The sequence below is a fragment of the Colobus angolensis genome, unplaced genomic scaffold (assembly GCF_000951035.1).
Source record: "Colobus angolensis palliatus isolate OR3802 unplaced genomic scaffold, Cang.pa_1.0 Scaffold121, whole genome shotgun sequence".
Taxonomy (NCBI): domain Eukaryota; kingdom Metazoa; phylum Chordata; class Mammalia; order Primates; family Cercopithecidae; genus Colobus; species Colobus angolensis.
In genome coordinates, this window is record NW_012113253.1 from 8,793,981 (window position 1) to 8,818,265 (window position 24,285).

General features: G+C 36.1%; 1 protein-coding gene across 1 annotated transcript in view; it reads right to left on the bottom strand.

The window, feature by feature from the left end:
- Window positions 1-24,285, bottom strand: part of VPS13B (vacuolar protein sorting 13 homolog B (yeast)) — an 873,819-nt gene that overhangs the window by 585,037 nt on the left and 264,497 nt on the right. The window contains exons 18-19 of the mRNA XM_011931782.1: window positions 3,077-3,211; window positions 2,113-2,286 (exon numbers count right to left, since the gene is read on the bottom strand). Of these exons, the coding sequence (XP_011787172.1) occupies window positions 2,113-2,286; window positions 3,077-3,211 (309 nt within the window). The remainder of the gene's footprint in view (window positions 1-2,112; window positions 2,287-3,076; window positions 3,212-24,285) is intronic.

Consider the following 24,285-nt stretch of genomic DNA (forward strand, 5'->3'; position numbering starts at 1 on the left):
CTAGGGTAGATGAAAAATTTAAATTTAAAAATGCCCCAAATAAACTATGTGAATGTAGTTTTAAGTTAAAATATATTACATTTTAGGTTTAAAACATACCCAAAGGAAAATTTTCAAAGCACTAAATACATGATCACATTAAAATTTTACACACAAATCCATAAACATACCATTATACATAACACTAATGTTGCAGATTAGGTGAATTTCCTTAACAGCAAGAAAAAGTTAAAACTTTATAAATATTATAGGTGTCACAGATAATTTTTCTTATACCAGTTTACTTTTAGAGCCATATAAAAAGTTAAAACCACAAATAAAATTTTGTGATCCTAGAAATGCATTTAAATTACAAAAGATAATATAAATATTGTTAGAAGGACAGATTATTTAAATACACTCAACTTATTAATTTATTTTAATTGTATATATGGTAAACCAAATATTAGGAGTTCCTGTCTAACTCAAGAATTTTCTTCAGTGGCAAGATTCTAGTAAGATTAATATCTTCTTAGGTATCAAAATTGTAACTGAATGGTCTGGTCATTTTAGTATCATCTTAGGTTTATTATTTGAAAACAAAAATTATTATATGGGTAATTCTATAAAGAAGTTTACTAAACAATATATTTAAGGAACATGATTAAATAGGCATTAACAAAGCCATGATATTTATCCACCAATTCCTTCTTTCTATAACCATGTTAGACAAACCACATAGGCCAAATCTGGCCCACTTCGTGCTTTTATAAATAAAGCTTTATTGAAACGCAGTCACATCCATTCATCTAAGTCTCGTCTGTAGCTATTTTTGTGCTACAACAGCAGAAACAGTTGAGACAGAGACTATGGGCCATAAACCCTAAAATATTAGCTGTCAGGTCCTTTAATAAAGTGTTTACCAATCCCTGCCTTAAGACATTGGTAAAATCTTTTCTCTACAGCGACAGCCCTACTTTGGATCCTGGAGTCATCCTCTAGTCATTCGTTCTTTATGGTTCCATACCCATTCTTACTAGGCTGAAATCTTATTTTTGAGGTGTGCTGTCCTTAGAAGCATGCTGACAGACAGCATCCTTAGACTCACCTTTCAAATACTAATTTCCAGTTTTCAGTGTGGATGCCACTCAACTGCAAATATTACCATAATATATTCATCTTTCAAATGTTTTGTGTCCCTCTATATATTCACTTGTGTACTGCTTTATTCAATATTCACCTCTACATAGTCTCTGCTCAGTTAATTGCAAATCTTTTCATAGTTTCTACTTGAACATACTAGTGCTGAACACACTTTCAATAAGCTACAGTAGTTATTGAATAATGTTAATGAAGCTCTACTCTTAAGCAACTATTTGAAACTACTCACTAGCCAGTTACTTCTAGAGAGAAAATGTGGACCACCTATCTTTTAAAACAAATGTCTATATTACTATCATGTTGCTAGCCTCATTGACTGAACAGCCTGACTTTGCTAACCACATACTGGCTAAGTGAATTCATGGCTGATAGTGATCTCTACCTACCATACATTTTTCTTTTCTCAGTCTTCATTGATCCTTCTGATACCTCCTCTCAACATGAGAGGTATAGCTCTGCTATTACAGTGTAGAATAAAATGAAATAGACTCTATTCAAAGTGCTACCAGAAAAAAAAAAAAAAAACTCTAAAAAATGAGATAATGACCTCTGAGATTTTTTTCTCAGTTCTACCATCAAATCTTTTCATTCCAAAAAAATTATAGAAGGTAAAAACACCTAATTTACACATGACAAACTGTGGGTTACAAAGTGCTACTATCCCTAGAAAGTCTGCATTATAATGATATGCTATATTTTAAAACTCAGTTGTTCCTTATATAGGTGAATCTGAAGTTAACCACTATACATACAGCTAAATTCTGTCATATAAATAAAATCATTATTATTTATAAACACATTTCAATTAACAAAAGTGATACAAAAATTCTTAATCTGAATTTTGAAAAAGCACAACTGCAGAGAAAGCCAATTGACAAAAATAGCTAAAAAAAAAAAAAAAATACCAATTTTAAAAGCCTTTCTGGGAAAAAAAAATGCAAAATAAGGGAATAATGATAGGTTTGTACTTACCAGAATTGTGGCAGTAGTCAATATATTGTGGAACTTGGATCGTGAAGGCCATCAAATCTGGAGCTAAGAGAGACTCTGGCTTTCTACTCTCATTGAGCCACTTGGTGCCATGAAGGTCTTTAGTGTCGGAAGGACCCTGAAGCAAGGGAATCAACTTCTCTTTTCCACTATCAACTGAAAAGAAATATTTGTAAGACAATAACAAAAATAAAACATGAGTCACTTGAGAATGTTTGATTTTAAAATATACTAACACCATAATATAACATTTCTATTTTATTTGATATTAGCTATACATTTAATTATACTGAGTTTCATAAAATGTAAAGCATTTTTAACTCTTAAGTTTTCATATTTGCTAATGAATGCAGAACATGTCCAGAAAAGGTTATAAAAGGAAACAACACACTGTCTTCTAAAAATTAAATGAAATCTGGACCTTTATAAACTTACCTTAAAATCACTTTGCACTGAAAAAAATCACAAATAGTTTTAAAAATATATTATGAAATAAAATATTGGTAGGAAGGTAAAGTCATTTGCAACCAAAATTTAAAAACAGTTGGGTCTCCTATTTAATTATATTATAATAACAACTTTTAAATTTAATTTTAAGTGTTTTATATATATGTGTGTGTATATATATACACACACACACATATATACACACACACACACACACACACACACACACCTCCTATTCCCCCAAAAAGTATAATAAACATTCCTTTTTCTCCCTCATAACCATTCATAAAACTCAGTATTTTTCCCTAAATAAAAATTAATTTGTTAAAGTCAAGAAGTATCATCCTGGTACAATTAGAAAAATTTCTAAGTAAAAATTTAAAACGTCTGATTCACAGAAACAATGAGTAAATTCTTGTTTCAGTAACATTCCTTGTAAAATGTAAGGCCAATTCTCCTATACAGGCAATAAAGTTTTACACGGTCCAGCTGCACATACCTGGGGCTTTGGCACAAATTTTTATTGATCCCATGGTCCCAGAGGCACATTTGACCAATGATGTGCTGCAGTACTTCAATTCAACATTCTGGATTGAGCCTTCAAGAGTTGGCAGGAGATTCTTAGATTTCACACCTAATAAAAGAAAACTGCAAATGTACTAGCCGATTGAATTTAAATAATTTTTATACTCCTTCACCAAGGCATTTAAACTTAATTATACTTTAACTATCTACCTCAGATGTTCTTACAGTATTTGTGTTAGGTTTCATAGTTTAGTGTTTCAGAGGTGAAAGGATGCAGATTTAAAATAAATGGTCAGAACTCTCATAACTATACTTACGCAGTCAATTCTTGATTAGTCAAGCACAAGAAATAAAAGTAAATGTACAAATACTTTAAAAAAAACAATAAACAGTTTTTAAAATCATATTTGGCTTTAGAAAACAGAGTAAGATTTTTCTTTTTAAAACAAATTTAACTTATACAGTCGAGTTTAATTTAGGTGAAGACTTTATTTTATGGTTTTTTTTTTTTTGAGACAGAGTCTCGCTCTGTCACCCAGGCTGGAGTGCAGTGGTGCAGTCTCAGGTCACTACAATCTCTGCCTCCTGGGTTCAGGCAATTCTCCTGCCTCAGTCTCCCTAGTAGTTGGGATTACGGGCACGTTCCACCAGCCTGGCTAATTTTTGTATTTTTAGTAGAGAGGAGGTTTCACCATATTGGCCAGGCGGGTGTTGAACTCCTGACCTCAGGTGATCCACTCACCTGGGCCTTTCAAAGTGCTGGGATTACAGGTGTTAGCCACCGCGGCCTGGCCTTACTCAGGTAGTTTTATGTTTAAATGTCTCCATCTAGGCCGGGCATGGTGGTGCACGCACCGTGGCGTGATCCACCGTGGCAAGCGGATCACGAGGTCAAGAGACCGAGACCATCCTGGTCAACATGGTGAAATCCTGTCTCTACTAAAAAAGAAATACAAAAATTAACTGGGCATGGTGGCATGCACCTGTAGTCCGAGCTGCTATGGAGGCTGAGGCAGGAGAATCACTTGAACCCGGGAGGCAGAGGTTGCAGTGAACAGAGATCGCGCCACTGTACTCCAGTCTGGCGACAGAGTGAGACTCCGTCTCAAGAAAAAAAAAAAAAAAAACTACCTGAGTAAACAAATTCTCTGAAATATCTTGGTCAGGTGAAATGAGGAAACAGAAACAAAATACAGATCGAGGATGCCTTATACAAAATACTTGGGAGCAGAAGTGTCTTGAATTTTGGATTTTGTTGAATTTTGGAATATTTGTAATATATATTTACCAGTGGAGCATCTCCACTCTGAAAATCAAAAACCAAAAATGCTCCAGTGAACATTTCCTTTGAGAGTCACGTTGGCTCTCAGAAAGTTTCAGATTTTAGAACACTTCAGATTTTGAATTTTCAGAGTAGGGAATCACTCAACCTGTAGCTCAAATAGCTCCTGTGTTAAAATACAATAGCTTATAAATAAAATTCACTTGCTCTGTGTAGATAAATAGGAAGCAAATAAATTTTTATCAATTAACCAAAAAAGTAGATATTAACATCTTTATTATATACTACTTGCTAAAGGATATAAAAGCACAGAAGGTAGTGATTCCCATAAATAAATGGTTAGAAAAATGTAATCAAAAGGGAGAACCTCATTTTGATCCTTAAGGGTAGGTGAGAATTATACAGGCAAAGAAACCTTAAGAATATTATACTGACAGTATGGATAACCACCACTAAAATGATGATGATAGTGATGATGATGATGATAATGACAATTAACTCTAATCAATTAACATTTACTGAGGACTTCAGTATGTGTTATGTACATTTTCTCATTCAGTCCTTACACCAGGCCTATATTATAGATATTATTATTATTTTCATTTTACAGATGAGGATACAATAGATCAGAGAAGGTAACTAATTTTTGCCCAGAGGACAACAGTTACTATGTGAAAAATCTAGGGTGTTTAACACAATCTGATCCCATCACAGAAGACTTCGTCACTCATTTTGCCAACTATTCATGAAAACCCACCAACGTAATTTTGCCTATTTTTCCCTTTCCACACTTTGGTTAAATAAATTCCATCCTTTGTTTTTGAAGCTTCTTTAACTATGTATGAATAGTTAAGAAGATCATACACTTTCTATGATAGTTGTAGTAAACATTCTAAAATCCTTGACTTTAAACTTTAGGGTATTCAAGAAGACTCATAATCTCTCAAAGAAATTATGATTCAGTCATCCTGGGCTATGGCCCAGAATTCTGCTATTTAACAAGCACATTAAATGATTTGCAAATGGTTAGAGAATGTTATCCTGAGAAATACCTTGTCCCAAATCAACCCTTATGATATGGTTTAGCTTTGTGACCCCACCCAAACCCCACGTTGAATTATAATCTCAAGGTTTTAAGGGAAGAACCAGGTGGGAAGTGACTGGATTATGGGAGCAGTTTCCCTCATGCTGTTCTCATGATACTGAGGGAGTTCTCACAAGATCTAATGGTTTTTAAAGCATGGCACTTCCTCATTCGCTGGCAATTCTCTCTCCTGCCACCATCTGAAGAAGGTACTTGCTTCCCCTTCGCATTCTGCCATAATTGTAAATTTCCTGAGCCCTCCCCAGCCATGTGGAACTGTGAATCAATTAAATGTCTTTCCTTTATAAATTACCCAGTCTCAGGCAGTTCTTTACAGCAGTATGAAAACGGACTAACACTTGAAGCTATTAATTTGCTAATTTGTATTTTGTCTTTATATAATTGTGTACTGATTGGTTGCTATTTTCCAATATTTGCCACCTGAATTGTGTCCATTTGAAGTGGTATCCATTATCCTCTGAGAAGGAGTTCTAAACCTATGGTCTACAGCACACTTTAAGGAGTTCATTACACCTATGAAATGGTATCTAAAACTTTACGCATTTTAAAGCATTTTTTAACAGATTCTCAAAATTCACGTCTCAGGAAATTTTAATATCTCAGAAAATTAAATGATGCCAAAAATGCTAATACAATCATCATCATCATCATCGTAGTAGTAGTAGTAGTAGTAGTAGTAGTAGTAGTAGCAGCAGCAGCAGCAATAAAAGCAGCAGCAGTAGTATCAATAATAGTAATCATAGCACTTAACATTCACTGAGCACTTACTGAGTGCCATGCATGATACCCAGTTTATTTTATTTATTTGGCACACACAAAATAATCCTTAGGAGCTATTACTATTTTAATTCTATATATATATAAAAAAAGGATTGGAGAAATAAGGATTTTGCAAAGGCCCAAGTCAGAAAGTGGCAAAGCCTGGATCTCATTTTTCTTTATAAGAAAGGATGCTGAGCAACTCTATTTAACATCTACTGTATTTGCAGGGAGCTATAATCAATGGATAACTTAACCTGTTCCAATCACTATGTTAGATGATGAGACAGAAACAGAACTTAATAATACCCTGCCCTCCCCTGGCTCTTATGCCTTAGGGTCAGACTCTCATTCAATACCAATTTTTCAAAAGAAATACAGGAAACCTATATAGTAGTCAGCAAACAAGAGCTACTGAAAGATTCCCTAAAGAGTCATTGATGGTGTTCAGAATCAAAAATCTCAATTAGTTTCTGGTATATACAAAAGCAAAAGAATATGGATAGACCAAATGAGTTTCTTTAAAATTATTTTATAACACGGCTTCTTTTACAGTTTCCTAAACTTAATAGCTCACTGTAATCTCGAGCCCCTGGGCTCAAGTGATCCTCCCATCTCAGCCTCCTGGGTAGCTGGGACTATAGGTATGTACTCTACCACACCTGCGTTTTTTGTAGAGACAGGGTCTCACTATGATGCCCAGGCTAACCCTAATTATTTTTCCACCAACCTTCTTGCCCTCCATAATTCTTTAAGACTCACTGAGACCTTTCCCTCAGTGTCAACTTTCTAGTGTTCAGTAATCAGCTTATGATCACTTTTGTAGTTATGATGTACATATTAAAAGATGAACTAACAAGAAAGATCTATATATCTCTGTGGAATTAAAAGATTAAGGAGTAAAACCATATGATTACTTCTGTTCCCCCACTGAAGTCCACCAAAAGACTATTAAGAAATTATTCTAAGGCACTAAACTAACAAAGAACCAAAAATAAAAAGACAAGAGCCAAATAGGCTGCTCTCAAACAAGCAAGAGCTATCATCTAAATTTGGAAAGATGGATATCTGATGAACAAGTAGCAATGAGTAGCCTTAGTAGAACAGAGAGAAGTGCCTGTGGGTAATTAAACTAATAAGCCAATTTATCCTGCAATAAGCCCCAGAAATATAAGAATTAAAAAGAGGCCACGCAGCACTGAAGGCAGGGATGCAGATGAGGTTAGAAAGATGAGGAGGTGACTAAAATTTTATCTAGTGACCAAACATCATTTTTCTTAATCCATGTAGAATTCTCTCCTCTAATCCATGAGTGTCAGTAACTACCTGACACTCACCTGGCAGAAGACTGAAGGGTTTACTTTGGAGAGGTTAAACCAGGAGGACTCTCAACTGAGAAATATGAAATACAACCATATGCTAAAAGGGGGGAATTATCTTAGAATCTGGATTCTGGATTCCTGATAATGAAATCTCCCCTTCCTTTACTAAGTACCAGGCTTAGAAACCTCAAGAAGGAAATGGACGGCTTTCTCTCTGTAAAAACGAGCAAGCTCAAGAAAAAGGAACCATGACACTGATAATCGATTATCCTCAAACCAAAAATGAGCTGTGTGTCCAATTCCCCTACAATCAACAAATTCCAACCTCACACAGAGGTTTCAGTTATTTTGTACTTCATTCTGCAATATGAAGGATTGTTAAATATTAGATGGAAATCACAAGTGTGACAGGCAGATATTATTTTAAAACATAAAGAAAAGGAACATGGGGTAAACAGACAAAGCCAGGAGCAAAAGAAAACTTCAAATAATAATAATAATGATTTCTGTCCTCAAAGAGAGTACAGAAGATACTGCATTAGGAAATGAACATTTATTTAAAATATACAAACAACAAAAACAAGCACTTAGAAATTAAAAATATGATGCTAATTATCTTTAATAAATAGATTGGAAAATAAAGTTGAGAAAATCTCCCAGAAATTAAAACCAAAAAATCCAGAGAATGAAAATGGAAGAAAAATGTAAATAAAATGAAAAGATCAACATAAGCAATCCAATATCTAAAAAACAAAAGGTCTAGAAGGAACTATTAAAAGAAAATGGGGAAAATAATCAAAAACATAGTTCAAGAGTATTTCCCAAACTGTAGAAAAGGAGTTCCAAATTAAAAGTGTTTACTATGTATCCAGTATAACAAATGAAAAAAACACACACATAAACTCATACCACCTGAACATTAGGGCTAAAGAGACACTCCTAAAAGCTTCTGACATAAGACAGACACATACACATAAAAACAAAAACAGGTGACAAAAAAAGGTTAAACAATTAGAATGGCATCAAACTTCTCAACAGAAATGCCAAAAGCAAGAAGACAATAAAGTGATGCTTTCAAATTTCTGTAGGAAAATCACTCCCACCCTAAAAATCTATATACAGTCCAATCAATTACATATAAAGATAAAATGAAGATTCATTCAAACATGTCAGACCTGAAAAAAGTTTACTTCCTATACCAGGAAGATAACCAGAGGATTTTGCTCCATCTAAAAAAGAGAGTAAATCAAGAAAGAGTAACATATATGGTCTAAGAAACGGGATTCAATAGGAGAAAAGGAAATCCCAGGAAAATGATAAAAGGAAATTTCAAGACATCTCTATACTAGGCCTAGGGAACAAAGAGAAAAGCAGGAGGAACGACCATTTAAAAAAACAATGACTCCAAAAATTGAAAGTAATTATCTCATGCACCTGAAGGCATTGAGAGACGATATGTTTATGTCAGAGTTTGGGGGAATTAATTAAAAATAAGTACATAAAACACTAATCAACCACAACAACAAAAAGACAGTTAACTCCAAGACAGTTATTAACTCCAAGAATACAAGTTTTATAAGAAAAATAAATGCAATGGTAGCATATTCTAACTCATACATACATGTTTATAATATGTTCATACTTAGTATAGATTTAAGCAAAAACTGTGATATAATTACACTCAAAGATTTAGGAAAAGGAATAAGAGATAAAGGCTGTGAGTATTGGCCCTAAAAACTAAATCTTCTATGACAGGCAGAATAGTGGCCCCCCCAAAGATGTTCATATGCCAAATCTCAGGACCTGTGACCATGTCATATTATTATGGAAAGGGAAATTCAGATTCCTAATCAGCTGACCTTGAAATAGGGAGATGATCCCAGATTATTCAGGTGAACCCAATGTAGTCAGAAGACTCCTTAAAAGTAGTAGGAGGAGGCAAAAAAGAAGAGTCAGAGAAAGAGATGTGATGACAGATGCACAGTCATGGAAATGTAACATTGCTGGCTTTAGAGATGGGGGAAGGGGTCACAGGCCAAGGAATTCAGGAAATTTCTAAAAGCTAGAAAGGACAGGGAAAGGGGTTTTACCTTAGAGCCTCTAAAAAGGAGCCCTACTGACACCTTGATTTTAGTCTGAGACCCATTTCAGTCTTCTAAACTACGTAATTGTAAGAAAATAAATGTGTGTTGTTTGAAGGCACTAAGTTTATGGGAATTTGTCACAGCAGCAATAGAAAACTAATATATCCTCATATTCAATAGTAAGTATGTAGATAACATCGACATACCCCTGCCTAACCGAGAGAATGATTTAGCTTTTAGGGCCAACACTGACTTTCTCTATGGAAAAACATGGGAAAAACTATCGCAAGAACAGAAAACCAAACACCGCATGTTCTCACTCATAGGTGGGAACTGAAAAATGAGATCACTTGGATTCTGGAAGGGGAACATCACACATCGGGGCCTATCACGGGGAGGGGGTAGGGATTGCATTGGGAGTTATACCTGATGTAAATGACGAGTTGATGGGTGCTGACGAGTTGATGGGTGCAGCACACCAACATGGCACAAGTAGACATATGTAACAAACCTGCACGTTATGCACATGTACCCTAGAACTTAAAGTATAATAATAATAAAATAAATAAATAAATAATAAAAAATAAAAAGAGCTTTATTAGAAAAAAAAAAGAAAACTGCGACAAAGACTACTATTTAGAAATTTAGAGGTATATATCTAAGAAAAAGTTGAAAAATGATTGCCTCTAAAAAGCAGTAAAGATGACGGGGGGCCAGAAGACTGCTCTGTTTGTTACAAGCCTTGCAAAGCTATAATTTAATAAAATAAAACAAAAGATTGGCCGGATGCAGTTCATGCCTTTAATCCCAGCCCTTTGGGAGGCCAAAGCAGGAAGATCACTTGAGCTCAGGAGTTTGAGACAAGTCTGGGCTACATAATGGGACCCCATCTCGACAAAAAATTTAAAAATTAGCCAGGCATGGTGACACACACCTGTGGTCTCAGCTACTTTGGGAGGCTGTGGTGGGAGGATTGCCTGAGGCTTCAGTGAGTCATCGTCATGCCAGTACCCTCTTGCCTAGAAACAAAGCCAGACCCTGTTTGAAACAACAACAACAACAACAAACGACCATCCAAAACATTCAAACAGCCAGGAGCCATATTGATACTGGGAAATAACAAAATCACAGGAGAGTGTAACTATAATAAAGGTTTCTGAAAGAGGAAAGAAGTAAATTATTTTAAAAGATGCATTAAAGAGATAGTCAAGAGCTTCCAAATCTTTTATACTATATAGTAAGAAGTAAGTATTATCCTTTCAGGGGAAAAATAAAAGGAGAAAGTGAAATGAGGGGAAGATTTAGCACATAAGAAGAAAGTGAAAAGCCTAAATAAAAGTGACTTGCTAGGAAATACTAATAAGACAGGTGTACCAAGAAAGTTAGTTAGTTCTAAGATTCAATAGGTGACAAGGGCTGTAAAAATCTCCCTCTGAAAAGAGAAACTTTAAGAGACAGCACACTTAAAAAGGTAGAGGTAGTTTTATTATTGTTGTTGATTATAATGATTTTAACAACAAAAAAAAAGATATAGTGACCCATTCTAGGGTTAAGTCAAAATATCCAGGTAAAAAGCACTTAGTATTTTCAGCAGAACATAAAATATAACCACTGAAACAACATGAAACAAAAAGTAATCTCAAAAGTACAACTCACAGTGATCACTAAATGACAGAACTAAACTTTAAATATTCACAAGGTACAAAACACAAAGTCTGTTCAGTAGAGCTTAATTTTCTCTCTCTTTTTTTTTTTTTTTTTTTTTTTGAGACGGAGTCTCGCTCTGTCGCCCAGGTTGGAGTGCAGTGGCACGATCTCGGCTCACTGCAAAGGAGCTTAATTTTCCTTGTTCCACCTCTATTTGCATCTCAGAAATCCCTGTCCGTATTGCTGTAATCACCAGCAAAAAGAGTCAACAAGCAATTACTGACAAACATGTAATTCTTTTTTTAAACAAAAACAATGGCAAATAAACATTTGACAAGTAAAAGTTCAGCTTCACAGTTTGACAGAATGATTTTTAAATGCCTCAATTTAAAGCAATACAGTCTGCCGCCTTGCTTATGACATAATTCTTAATATAAAATAAATACATAAAATATGCTTCTAACTCTTAAATTGTATGAATCACAATCTCTCCTACATGTCTTTGTCACACTAACCACATACGTTCTTAGAAAACTTATTTGCATTACTAATAAGAATTAACCTCACTAACAATGCCAAATGCTGGTGAGGATGTGGAGAAACAGAAACTCATTCACTGTTGGTGAGAATGCAAAATGGCTACAGTCACTCTGCAAGACAGTTTGATAGTTTCATATAAAACTAAACATACATTTATCATACCATTCAGTATTCACACTCTTTGGTATTTACCCAAAGGAGGTGAGACAAGTCCACACAAAAACCTGCATACAGATATTTATAGCAGCTTTGATAGTTGCCAAAACACAAAAGCAACCAAGATGTCCCTTAGTAATGAATAAACTATGGTACATCCAGACAAGAAATATTACTGCTAAAAAGAAATGAGCTATCAAGCCATGATAAGGCACATTACTAAGAGAATGTGAAAAGGCTACATTCTTGAAAAGGCAAAACTACAGAAACAGTAAAAAGACCAGTGGTTGCTGGGTTTGGCTGGTGGAGGATGGGATAAATAGGTGGAACACAAAGAAATCTTAGGGCTGTGAAATATTCTATATGATAAGGATGGATACATATCATATACATTTTCCCAACTCCATAGAATATACAACACTAAGAGTAAAATCCAAAGTAGGCTATGGACTTGAGTAATTGTGACACATCAGTGTAGGTTCATGAAGGTAACAAATGTATCACTCTGATGGGGGATATCGAAATTGATAATAGGGGAGACAGACTATACATGTTTTGGGGTGGGAGTATATGGGAAATCTCTGTACCTTCTTCTCAATTGTACTGTGAACCTAAAACTGCTCTTAAAAAAATTAAATTAAAAAAAAAAAACTCAAAAACTCAAGTGACTTGTTCCATTATAAGCTTATTTACTTAACTTTGATTGATCTACTATGTCATAATTCCAAATGTGGGAATAAGAACATTTCTGGGTACCAGAGACTAGAAAATTAAGTATTTTTATTTGGAAGGGGACAGAGTTTGGTTCTTCAGAATACAGAGGAACTTACAACTTCTAGATATAGTCTCACAAGAAGATTCAATAACTCACATTGGTTAGAAAGGGGAGGATCAGTAGACTGTATGTGGACTTCAAAGAAGGGATCTAGTGATCCCATCCAATTCAATCTAGTGATCCTCCCCTTTCCAGCCAATTAACCTATTCCAAATAGGTTAATACTATGCCTCAAATATAATATATGTTCAAGAAGAAATAAATTTTCTCTATCCTTGACATCTTCACTACCAACTGCAGGAAACTGAATAATTAACATGTATGTTGGCAGATCATGCCATTAATTTATTTTCCCTCTGGTTGCTTTTAAAGGTTCATGCTTATCTTTAGTACACCAGAGTTTCACCACAATGTGTCTACTTAGAGGTTTAGGTTTATTTTTCCTGCTTGGAATTTATGATTCTTAGGTCTGAAAATTCACATCTCACATCTATTTTGTCAGGGGTAAAAAAGTCAATAAATATTGCTTCTCTTCCACTTTCTTTTTTTTTTTTTTTGAGATGGAGTCTTGCTCTGCCGCCCAGGCTGGAGTGCAGTGGCCGGATCTCAGCTCACTGCAAGCTCCGCCTCCCGGGTTCACGCCATTCTCCTGCCTCAGCCTCCCGAGTAGCTGGGACTACAGGCACCCGCCACCGCGCCTGGCTAGTTTTTTGTATTTTTTAGTACAGACGGGGTTTCACCGTTAGCCAGGATGGTCTCAATCTCCTGACCTCGTGATCCGCCCGTCTCGGCCTCCCAAAGTGCTGGGATTACAAGCTTGAGCCACCGCCCTCCCCCACTTTCTAGTTCTGAGAGTTGATAGAAATAATCTTTTCATTCTAGCATCCATATCTGTTGACTGTATTTCAGAGAGAGCTTGAGAGAGCTCTGTATTTCTGGGAGAGCTTGAGCCACCAGCCCTCCCACTTTCTAGTTCTGAGAGTTGATAGAAATAATCTTTTCATTCTAGCATCCGTATCTGTTGACTGTATTTCACATATCATCTCTATTTTCAATGTTGCATTCTGGGAAACTTCTTTATAACCACCTTCCAGTTCACTTATAGTGTCTTTGGCTGTGTGTAATCTGCTGTTTAATCCATTTAATCCATTAAGGACTTCTGACTTTCAAAAATTTTTTTCATTATAAAAATTCTCTAGTCCTTATGATAGTATCTTGTGTCTCTCTTGTAATTTCAATTCCATCTTTTACTTCTTCAATTACTTTTAAAAAGTATTTTATACTGTTTCTGATATATTATAATCTGACATTATAGAAGTTGAATTTGGCCACTGGAGGTTTCTGCTCAGTCTTGCTCTTGGTGAATTATTTACTCAAATTCTTTGTAATTTTAGATTATGAGTTTACATTTCACAAGGCTTTCTTTTTCACATACATTGTCAGATGTAAGGGTATGTGCCACAGCAAATACTTGTACTCACCACTAAATACTCAGGGACGTAATTAACCCACTAAGGATCACATTTTAACTAATTAGTTCAGTAGTTCCTAGGTCAGGCAAGAAATTAAAATCTGAATGAGGACAGAGTTGTGGTTACAAAATCTCCAGGAAAGCATCCTCTCCCTTCCCAATCAAGGCCAACACAAAGAATCTTCTTTGTTAAATCTCGAGTGAAACAGATTTTTGAAACGGTCTACCTTTTCACTAGCGCTTTGAAGTTATGAGCTTACTGAAGTGGAACATCGCTTCCAATTCCTCCCTTCTTGCCCACACTCCCTTTTGGTAATCAAAATCCAAACCCACTGGTTAGTGGGGTTGCCACAGATCATTAGGGGAACCCAGAAAAAACATCAGTGCCTACTTCCAACACTAATTTTCATTTTCTCTTTGTTTTTTAAATTTTTTAGAAGTCTTGCTATATATTTCCTAAGCAAAAAGTAGCTTATACATGAATTTTCTCCTAAGATTTTATCCAAGATAGAAGAGGAAGAAAAACATAATTTCTGAGGTTAAATACTGCAGGATATGCAAAGAAATTAAACACATCATGAGCCCAGAAATTTATTAAACTATTCTAAGTTTTCTCGTCTGTAAAATAGGTATAAATCACTAGCTACTTCACAGAGTAATCGTGAGTGCTGAGTAGAATAAATGGACAGTGGTTAATAGCGCATTTGGCAGGTAAATGCTCAGTAAATGTCAGATACTATATTGTCATTATTCTACTATTAATATAAACAATACAAGCTGGGATTAGAAAAGTTCAGTTCATATACATTAAAAATTAATAAGGGACTTTACTGAAAGATACACTAATCACTAGACCTTTACTCTAGTAAAAACTCTACCATCAAAAAGCTGTATAATGTTGCATTTAAAACTTTGTAGCCCAGTTTCTTCACCTGAAAAAAGTGAGGGACTGGATTTGGTTATGACTATGATTGCTTTTACCTCTAAAAGCCATGATTATCTACAATAGATCGAAGACCATAAATATGACAAAATGGAATATGAAATAAACAGTCTTTCAGGTAGTAATATAGTCATGTACCTTCAACATTTTTACAGGCAAAGAAAACTTACACTAATTAATTAAATGAAGTAGTTATGTTTTTGAATATACAATAGAAAAAATATTCACTAGGCAAAGTCAGGTAGTGATAAAAGCTGAGATAAAACTTTAAAGGAATAATTATAAATTTGTTTATAAACTGATAAAGAAAGGAAAACTTTCCAAAACTATCATATCTCCCCCTAGCCTCCAGAGCCATGTCAGGAGAAGAATGATAACTAATTATTGTTGTGATAACAATAACAAGTGATGCAATATTAGAGTGACTTTTTTCTCTAAAATTTATTGGTTAAAATAATAATACCCAAGGATGATCATTTAGTATTATCCACATATATGAACTTAAAAAAACACATGGCATAGATATGGAAATAAAAACTTGAGAAAAAAACAAAATGCCTGCTTCTCATATTAGTTAATTTCTAACACATATGGGAAGAAAATACATGAAACTAAGTTCTTAGTAATAACCACTGGTACAAATACCTAAAGAAGCACTACTATGTAAAAGTCATATTATATTAAACCCCATATTCTGACAGCCCAAGAGGGAAAGAGGGAGAGAGAAACCCATCACTCTTGGGCACTAACTTAAAAAAAAAAAAAATGTCAGCATTAGGGCAAAAATGAAATGAGGTCATTTAAAAATACTACACAGGAAACATAGAGTCTATTTTAAAACACCTTGTTATAAATGCAGTAAGAGAAATCAGTAAAGATTTTCTAAAATACTTTAAGCATGGCTAAAGAAGCTAAATGACTAGCTGAAAGAAATAAAAGAAGTCATAATAAAGACAAAACTATACTTTAAAGAAACATCGTGTGTATATGTGTGTGTGTGTGTGTGTGTGTGTGTGTACAGGCACGTATATGCATGTCTATGTTTGGAAGGAGTTGGTAAAGAGCACACTGGAATAAAAACAAGTACATTACTCACTATGCACAGATCATTCTCCTTTCTTTAGTTTAACTCACTGTATGCCACAAGGCACTCTCACTAATGCCACAACACAAAATTGTCATCCTACAAGGCTAATTACCTATGAAATTAATACTCCAACAAGCTATTTTTTTACTCTAAGAACTCTGTGCGCAACCAAGATTCCAATCTTACTACTTCAATCAAAGCCCTTCAATTCATGATAAAGAACTACTGCACAAAATTCTAACCTATTTCTCACTTAAGTTTAGAGAAAGCAGGTGCTGCTATGGTTTGAATATATATTCCCTCCAAAACTCACACTGAAATGTAATCACCCACTAGATTTTCATCCTAGCTTAAGGATGCGAGTTTTGTCTGTGCCTAAGCATGATCATTTACTAATGGTCACTCATGTGTGGCGCTACCTTTGATTCATATGTCTTTCATTCTCTTTCTCACTCATTCATTCAATAAATATTTACTATGAAACTACTCTATACCAGACTCAGCCTGGAGTTAGACAAGTAAATAAGACCCATGAAATTCACAATCTAGTGAGAGAAGCAGTCATGAAAAAAATTACACAAATATATACATATTCAACATTGTGAAAAATGCCAAAAAGAAGTTAGACTGCTATGAAAATGGAGGGAAACAATCTGAGAAAATTCTGCAAATCACTTATCTGATGAGACACTGGTATCCAGAATACATAGATAATTGCTAGACCTAAATAACAACCAAAAAAAACCCAGTTCAAAAATGGGCAAAGGACTTGAATAGACATTTCTCCAAAGAAGATATGCAAATGGACAATAAGCACATGAAAATATGCTTAGCATTACTAATTAAGAAAATGCAAATCAAAACTACAAAGAGATACTACTTCATACTTCATACCCATTAGGATGGCCACTATTTAAAAAAAAAACACACACACACACACAAAATAACAAATGATATCCAGGATATGGAATAATTGGAACCCTTGTATATTGTTAGTGGGAATGTAAAATGGTACAGTGAAAAACAGTATCGTGGTTCCTCAAGAAATTAAACATAGAACTACTATATGATCCAGCAATCGTACTTCTAGGTATATGCTCAAAATAATTAAAAACAGAGTTTCAAAAAGATATTTGTATACCTGTGTTCATAGCTTCATCATTTATAATAGCTAAAACATGGAAGCAACACAAATTCCAAAGGATGAATAAATAAGCAAAATGTGGTATATACATACAATGAAATTATTAGTCAGCTTTAAAAAGGAAGGAACATGTAGATCCAGCAAATGTCATTATGTTAAGGATTATGGGTTTTGTTTTGTTCATATATCCTAGAAGCCAGCAACCCAGAAAGGCCAATGGGTGCAGACAGAAAAAAGTATCCCAACCTGCTCTCCTTAGCCAAAGGACCAGAAAGACGTATCCTAGCAAAACAGAACATGTTTAGGCAAAAACTGGTCTCCTCAAGCCAAACGCCACTCTAAAAATGGTGAACCTACCACTACCAACAGCAGCAAAGACCAAGTGGGAAGCCTAGACTTCCATATTCAGCATACTCTAACAAGAACCCCAACATCCCTGCCTGGGTAGAGTAAGAGTAGGTTAAGAGAAGGCCTAAACTTTTAACTCCACCTAGCAGTAAGACTATGCCTCTCCCCCTTTCAGCTGGGTGGTGTAAAGAGAGACCTAGTGGAGATTCAAAAATTTTACCAACCTGCAGCAATAACATACCATCTCACCACCAACATAATGTCAGGAGTGGCATCACTTAGAGCAGTAATGAGGCAACCTAAACACTCCAAGCCAGTGATGTATCAACAGAGGCCTCACTGAGAGCCAGAATATCGACCCTGAGCCAGAAGTAACAAGAATCCCCTCGGCCTTAAACAGCAATGCAGGCCAAGTGGAAACCCTGAATTTCTACATCCCCTAGCAGTAATAAGTGGAGACATGTTCCCTTCCACTGCAGGAGCATTTTCAGAGGAAGTCAGCTAACTAACAGAGGTTTAAACACAACACAGAATCTCGGAAAACAATATCCAAACATCCAGGTTTCAAATAAAAATCACTTATAATACCAAAAACCAAGAAGGGCCCAAACTGAATGAAAAAAGATAATAGATGTCACTGAGATGACACAGATGTTAGAACTATCTGAGAAATATTTTAAAGCAGCCATTATAAAAATGCTCCAATTAACATTTTGCTTGAAGCAAACGAAAACAGATTTTGGCAAGAAATAGGAATTTGTAGGGAAAAAAAGAAGAAAATGGACAACAATGACATAAAAACAAACCAAACAAATTTCAGTATTGAAAAATGCAATGACCAAACCAAGAAACTCAATAAATGGGTTCCATACCAGAATGGAGAGGGCTAAGGAAAGAATCATTAAAATGGAATAGGGAATAGCAGATATTACCCAATGTGAAATACAAAAAAAAACAGAAAGGGAAAAAAAGAGAAAAGAGTCTTAGGGACCTATGAGAAAGTTAGAAAAAAAGATCTACCTTTCAGGTCATCAGAATCCAGTACAAGAGAAATAAAAAGATGAAACAGAAAATGCACTTCAAAAAAGAGTGGCTCTGTAATCCCAGCATTTTGGGAGGCCAAGGTGGGTGGATCACCTGAGGTCAGAAGTTTGGGACCAGCCTGCCCAGCATGGTGAAACCCTGTCTCTAATAACAATACAAAAATTAGCCAGGCATGGTGGTGGGTGCCTGTAATCCCAGCTACTCAAGAGGCTGAGGCAGGAGAATCACTGGAACCCAGGGGCAGAGGTTGCAGTGAGCTGAGATCACACCACAGCACTCCAGTCTGGGTGACAGAGTGAGATTCCATCTCTTAATAAATTCATTTAATATAATATAATATAGTTAAAAATCAATTAATTTAAAAAACAGTTGCTAATAACTTCCAATATTTGCCAAAAGACAAAACCTAAACATTAAGAAACAGAGCTAGCTCCTAACAGAGTAAACTCAAAGAAATCATCACACATCATGGATAAACTTTTGAAAATAAAAGAGAAAAAATATTGAATGGAGCAACAGAAAAACTACACCTTATGTATAGAGGGGGGAAAATGAAATGACAGTAGATATTTCATTAGAAACCATAGAGCCCAGGAGGAAGTAGCATGACATTTTTCAATTGCTTAAAAAAAAAAAGTACCCCAAATTCTATATTCAGCAAAAACATACTTCAGGAAAGAAGGAGAAAACGAGACACTCTCAGATGAAGGGAAACTAAAACAAACAAACAAAAAAAAATGTGTCATAAGCAGATCTACAATAAAAGGAGAGGTAAAGATCTCCAAACAGAAAGTTAAGAATAAAATAAGGGTTTTTTTGGATATCAGGAGAGAAAAGAGAATACAACAAGCAAAAATACAGTACACAGACTTTCTGTCTCCTCTGGAGTTTTCCAAAGTATGTTTCATGTTAAAGCAAAAATAATATCTGATATGGTTCTCCATATACACAGAGGAAATATTTCAATTATAAATGAGGGAGGGTAAAGGAATATAAGAGCAAGTAAGGATTCCATATTTCACTTGAACTGGCATAACACAATACTAGTTAACTTTAATGAGTCAGAAATGTAAAATGTAACGCCTAAAACAATCACTTAAAAAGCCTGACGAGATACACTTAAAATTACTACACATAAACCAAAATGGAATTCTAAATAATGTTCAAATAATGTTCAAGTAACCCACAAGAAGACAGAAAAAGAAATGAAAAATAGAGATATCAAACAGACAGCAAAAAATAAAATGGCAGATATAAAGTCTAACATATCAATGATTGCATTTAATATAAATGCTCTGATTATACAAATTAAAAGACAAGACTGACAGCCTGGATCAAAGAAACATATTCCAAGTATATGGAGTCAATAAGAAACTCACTTCAAATACAACAATGTAGGCAAGTTGAAAGTGAAAGGGTGGAGAAAGTAGATTATATAAACATCAGTATACAAAAATTATAACATAGTGAGCTACCACTTCACACCAAATAAAATGGCAATAATAAAAAGAGAAACAATAACAAGTGTTGATGAGGATGTGGAGATATTGAAACCCTCGGGGATCCGCGTCAAGATGGTAGAATACGAACAGCTCCAGCATCCAGCTCCCAGTGTGAGCGACACAGAAGATGGGTGATTTCTGCATTTTCAATTGACGCACTGGGTTCATCTCATTGGGGCCTGTCGGACAGTGAGTGCAGGACAGCGGGTGCAGCCCAATGAGGGAGAGCCGAAGCAGGGCAAGCCATCGCCTCACCCGGGGAAGCGCAAGGGGGAAGGCAATTCCCTTCCTAGCCAAGGGAAACCCTAACACACAACACCTGGAAAATCAGGTCACTCCCACCCTAATACTGTGCTTTACCAAGGATCTTGGCAAACGGCACATCAGGAGACCATTTCCCGTAAGTGGCTCAGAGGGTCCCATGCCCACGGAGCCTCCCTCATTGCTAGCACAGCAGTCTGAGATCTAACTGCAAGGCTGCAGCAAGGCTGGGAGAGGAGCGTCCGCCATTGCTGAGGCTTAACTAGGTAAACAAAGCAACTTGGAAGCTCCAACTGGGTGGAGCCCATCTCAGCTCAAGGAGGCCTGCCTGCCTCTGTAGACTCCACCCCTGGGGACAGGCCATAGCCAAACAAAAGGCAGCAGAAACCTCTGCAGATGTAAATGTGCCTGTCTGACAGCTTTGAAGAGAGTAGTGGTTTTCCCAGCACAGAGTTTGAGATTTGAAAACAGATAGACTGTCTGCTCATGTGGGTCCCTGACCCCCGAGTAGCCTAATTGGAAGACATCCCCAACTAGAGGCAGAATGACACCTCATACTTCACATGGATGGGTACACCTCTGAGAAAAAGCTTCCAGAGGAACGATCAGACAGCAACATTTGCTGTTCAGCAATATTCACTCTTCTGCAGCCTCTCCTGCTGCTACAGGGTCTGGAGGGGACCGCGGGCAAACTCCAACTGACCTGCAACTGAGGCTCCTGACTGTTAAAAGGAAAAACAAAAAACAGAAAGGACATCCACACCAAAACCCCATCTATACGTCACAATCATCAAAGACCAAAGGTAGATAAAACCACAAAGATGGGGAAAAAGCCGTACAGACAAGCTGGAAATTCTAAAAATCAGAGCGGCTCTCCCCCTCCAAAGGAATGCAGTTCCTTGCCAGCAATGGAACAAAGCTGGATGGAGAATGACTTTGACGAGTTGAGAGAAGAAGACTTCAGACAATCAAACATCTCCGAGCTACAGGAGGAATTACGAACCCAGTGCAAAGAAACTAAAAACATTGAAAAAAGATTTGACGAAGGGCTAACTAGAATAACCAATGCAGAGAAGTCCTTAAACTACCTGATATAGATGAAAACCATGACACAAGAACTATGTGACAAATGCACAAGCTTCAGTAACAGACTCGATCAACTGAAAGAAAGGGTATCAGTGACTGAACATCAAGTGAATGAAATGAAGGGAGAAGAGTAGTTTAGAGTAAAAAGAAATGAACGAAGCCTCCAAGAAATATGGGACTAAGTGAAAAGACCAAATTTACATATGCCTGGTGTACCTGAAAGTAACGGGGAGAATGGAACCAAGTTGGAAAACACTCTGCAGGGTATTATCCAGGGGAACTTCCCCAGCCTAGCAAGGCAGGCCAACATTCAAATTCAGGAAATACAGAGAACGCCACAAAGATACTACTCGAGAAGAGCAACTCCAAGACACGTAATTGTCGGAATCACCAAAGTTGAAATGAAGGAAAAAATGTTAAGGGCAGCCAGAGAGAAAGATCGGGTTACCCACAAAGGAAAGCCCATCAGACTAACAGCGGATCTCTCAACAGAAACTCTATAAGCCAGAAAGGAGTGGGGGCCAATATTCGACATTAGTAAAGAAAAGAATTTTCAACCCAGAATTTCATATCCAGTCAATCTAAGTTTCATAAGTGAAAGAGAAATAAAAATCCTTTATAGACAAGCAAATGCTGAGAGATTTTGTCACCACCAGGCCTGCCCTGCAAGAGCTCCTGAAGGAAGCACTAAACATGGAAAGGAACAACCAGTACCAGCCACTGCAACAACATGCCAAAATGTAAAGACCATCGATGCTAGGAAGAAACCACATCAACTAATGAGCAAAATAACCAACTAACATCACAATGACAGGATCAAGTTCACACATAACAATATTAACCTTAAATGTAAATGGGCTAAATGCTCCAATTAAAAGACACAGACTGGCAAATTGGATAAAGAGTCAAGACCCATCAACTTGCTGTATCCAGGAGACCCATCTCACGTGCAGAGACACACATAGGCTCAAAAAAAAGGGATGGAGGAAGATATACCAAGCAAATGGAAAACAAAAAGAGGCAGTGGTTGCAATCCTAGTCTCTGATAAAGCAGACTTTAAACAAACAAAGATCAAAAGAGACAAAGGAGGCCATTATATAATGGTAAAGGGATTAATTCAACAAGAAGAGCTAACTATCCTAAATACGTATCCACCCAACACAAGAGCACCCAAACCCATAAAGGAAGTCCTTAGAGACTTACAAAGAGACTTACACTACCACACAATAATAGTGGGAGACATTAACACTCCACTGTCAACATTAGACAGATCAACGAGACAGAAAGTTAACAAGGATATCCAGGAATTGAACTCAACTCTGCACCAAGTGGACCCAATAGACATCTACAGTACTCTCCATCCCAAATCAACAGAATATACATTCTTCTCAGCACCACATCACGCTTATTCCAAAATTGACCACATAGTTGGAAGTAAAGCACTCCTCAGCAAATGTAAAAGAACAGAAATTATAACAAACTGTCTCTCAGACCACAGTGCAATCAAACTAGAACTCAGGATTAAGAAACTCACTCAAAACCGCCTAACTACATGGAAACTGAACAACCTGCTCCTAAATGACTATTGGGTACATAACGAAATGAAGGCAGAAAATAAAGATATTCCTTGAAACCAATAAGAACAAAGATACAACATACCAGAATCTCTGGGACACATTTAAAGCAGTGTGTAGAGGGAAATTTATAGAACTAAATGCCCACAAGAGAAAGCTGGAAAGATCTAAAATTGACACCCTGACATCACAATTAAAAGAACTAGAGAAGCAAGAGCAAACACATTGAAAAGCTGGCAGAAGGCAATAACTAAGATCAGAGCAGAACTGAAGGAGATAGAGACACAAAAAAACCCTTCAAAAAATCAATGAATCCAGGAGCTGGTTTTTTGAAAAGGTCAACACAATTGATTGACCACTAGCAAGACTAATAAAGAAGAAAAGAAAGAAGAATCAAATAGACACAATAAAAAATGATAAAGGGGATATCACCACTGATCCCACAGAAATACAAACTAGTATCAGAGAATATTATAAACACCTCTATGGAAATAAATTAGAAAACCTAGAAGAAATGGATAAATTCCTGGACACATATACTCCCATGATTAAATCAGGAAGAAGTTGAATCTCTGAATAGATCAATAACAGGCTCTGAAATTGAGGCAATAATTAATAGCCTACCAACCAAAAAACGTCCAGGACCAGACAGATTCACAGCAGAATTCTACCACAGGTACAAGGAGGAGCTGGTACCATTCCTTCTGAAATTATTCCAATAAATAGAAAAAGAGGGAATCCTCCCTAACTCATTTTAATGAGGACAATGTCATCCTGATACCAAAGCCTGGCAGAGACACAACAAAAAAAGAGAATTTTAGACCAATACCCCTGATGAACATCGATGCTAAAATCCTCAATAAAATACTGGCAAACTGAATCCAGCAGCACATCAAAAAGCTTATCCACCATAATCAAGTGGGCTTCATCCGTTGCATGCAAGGCTGGTTCAACATATGCAAATCAATAAACGTAATCCAGCATATAAACAGAACCAAAGACAAAAACCACATGATTATCGCAATAGATGCAGAAAAGGCCTTTGACAAAAT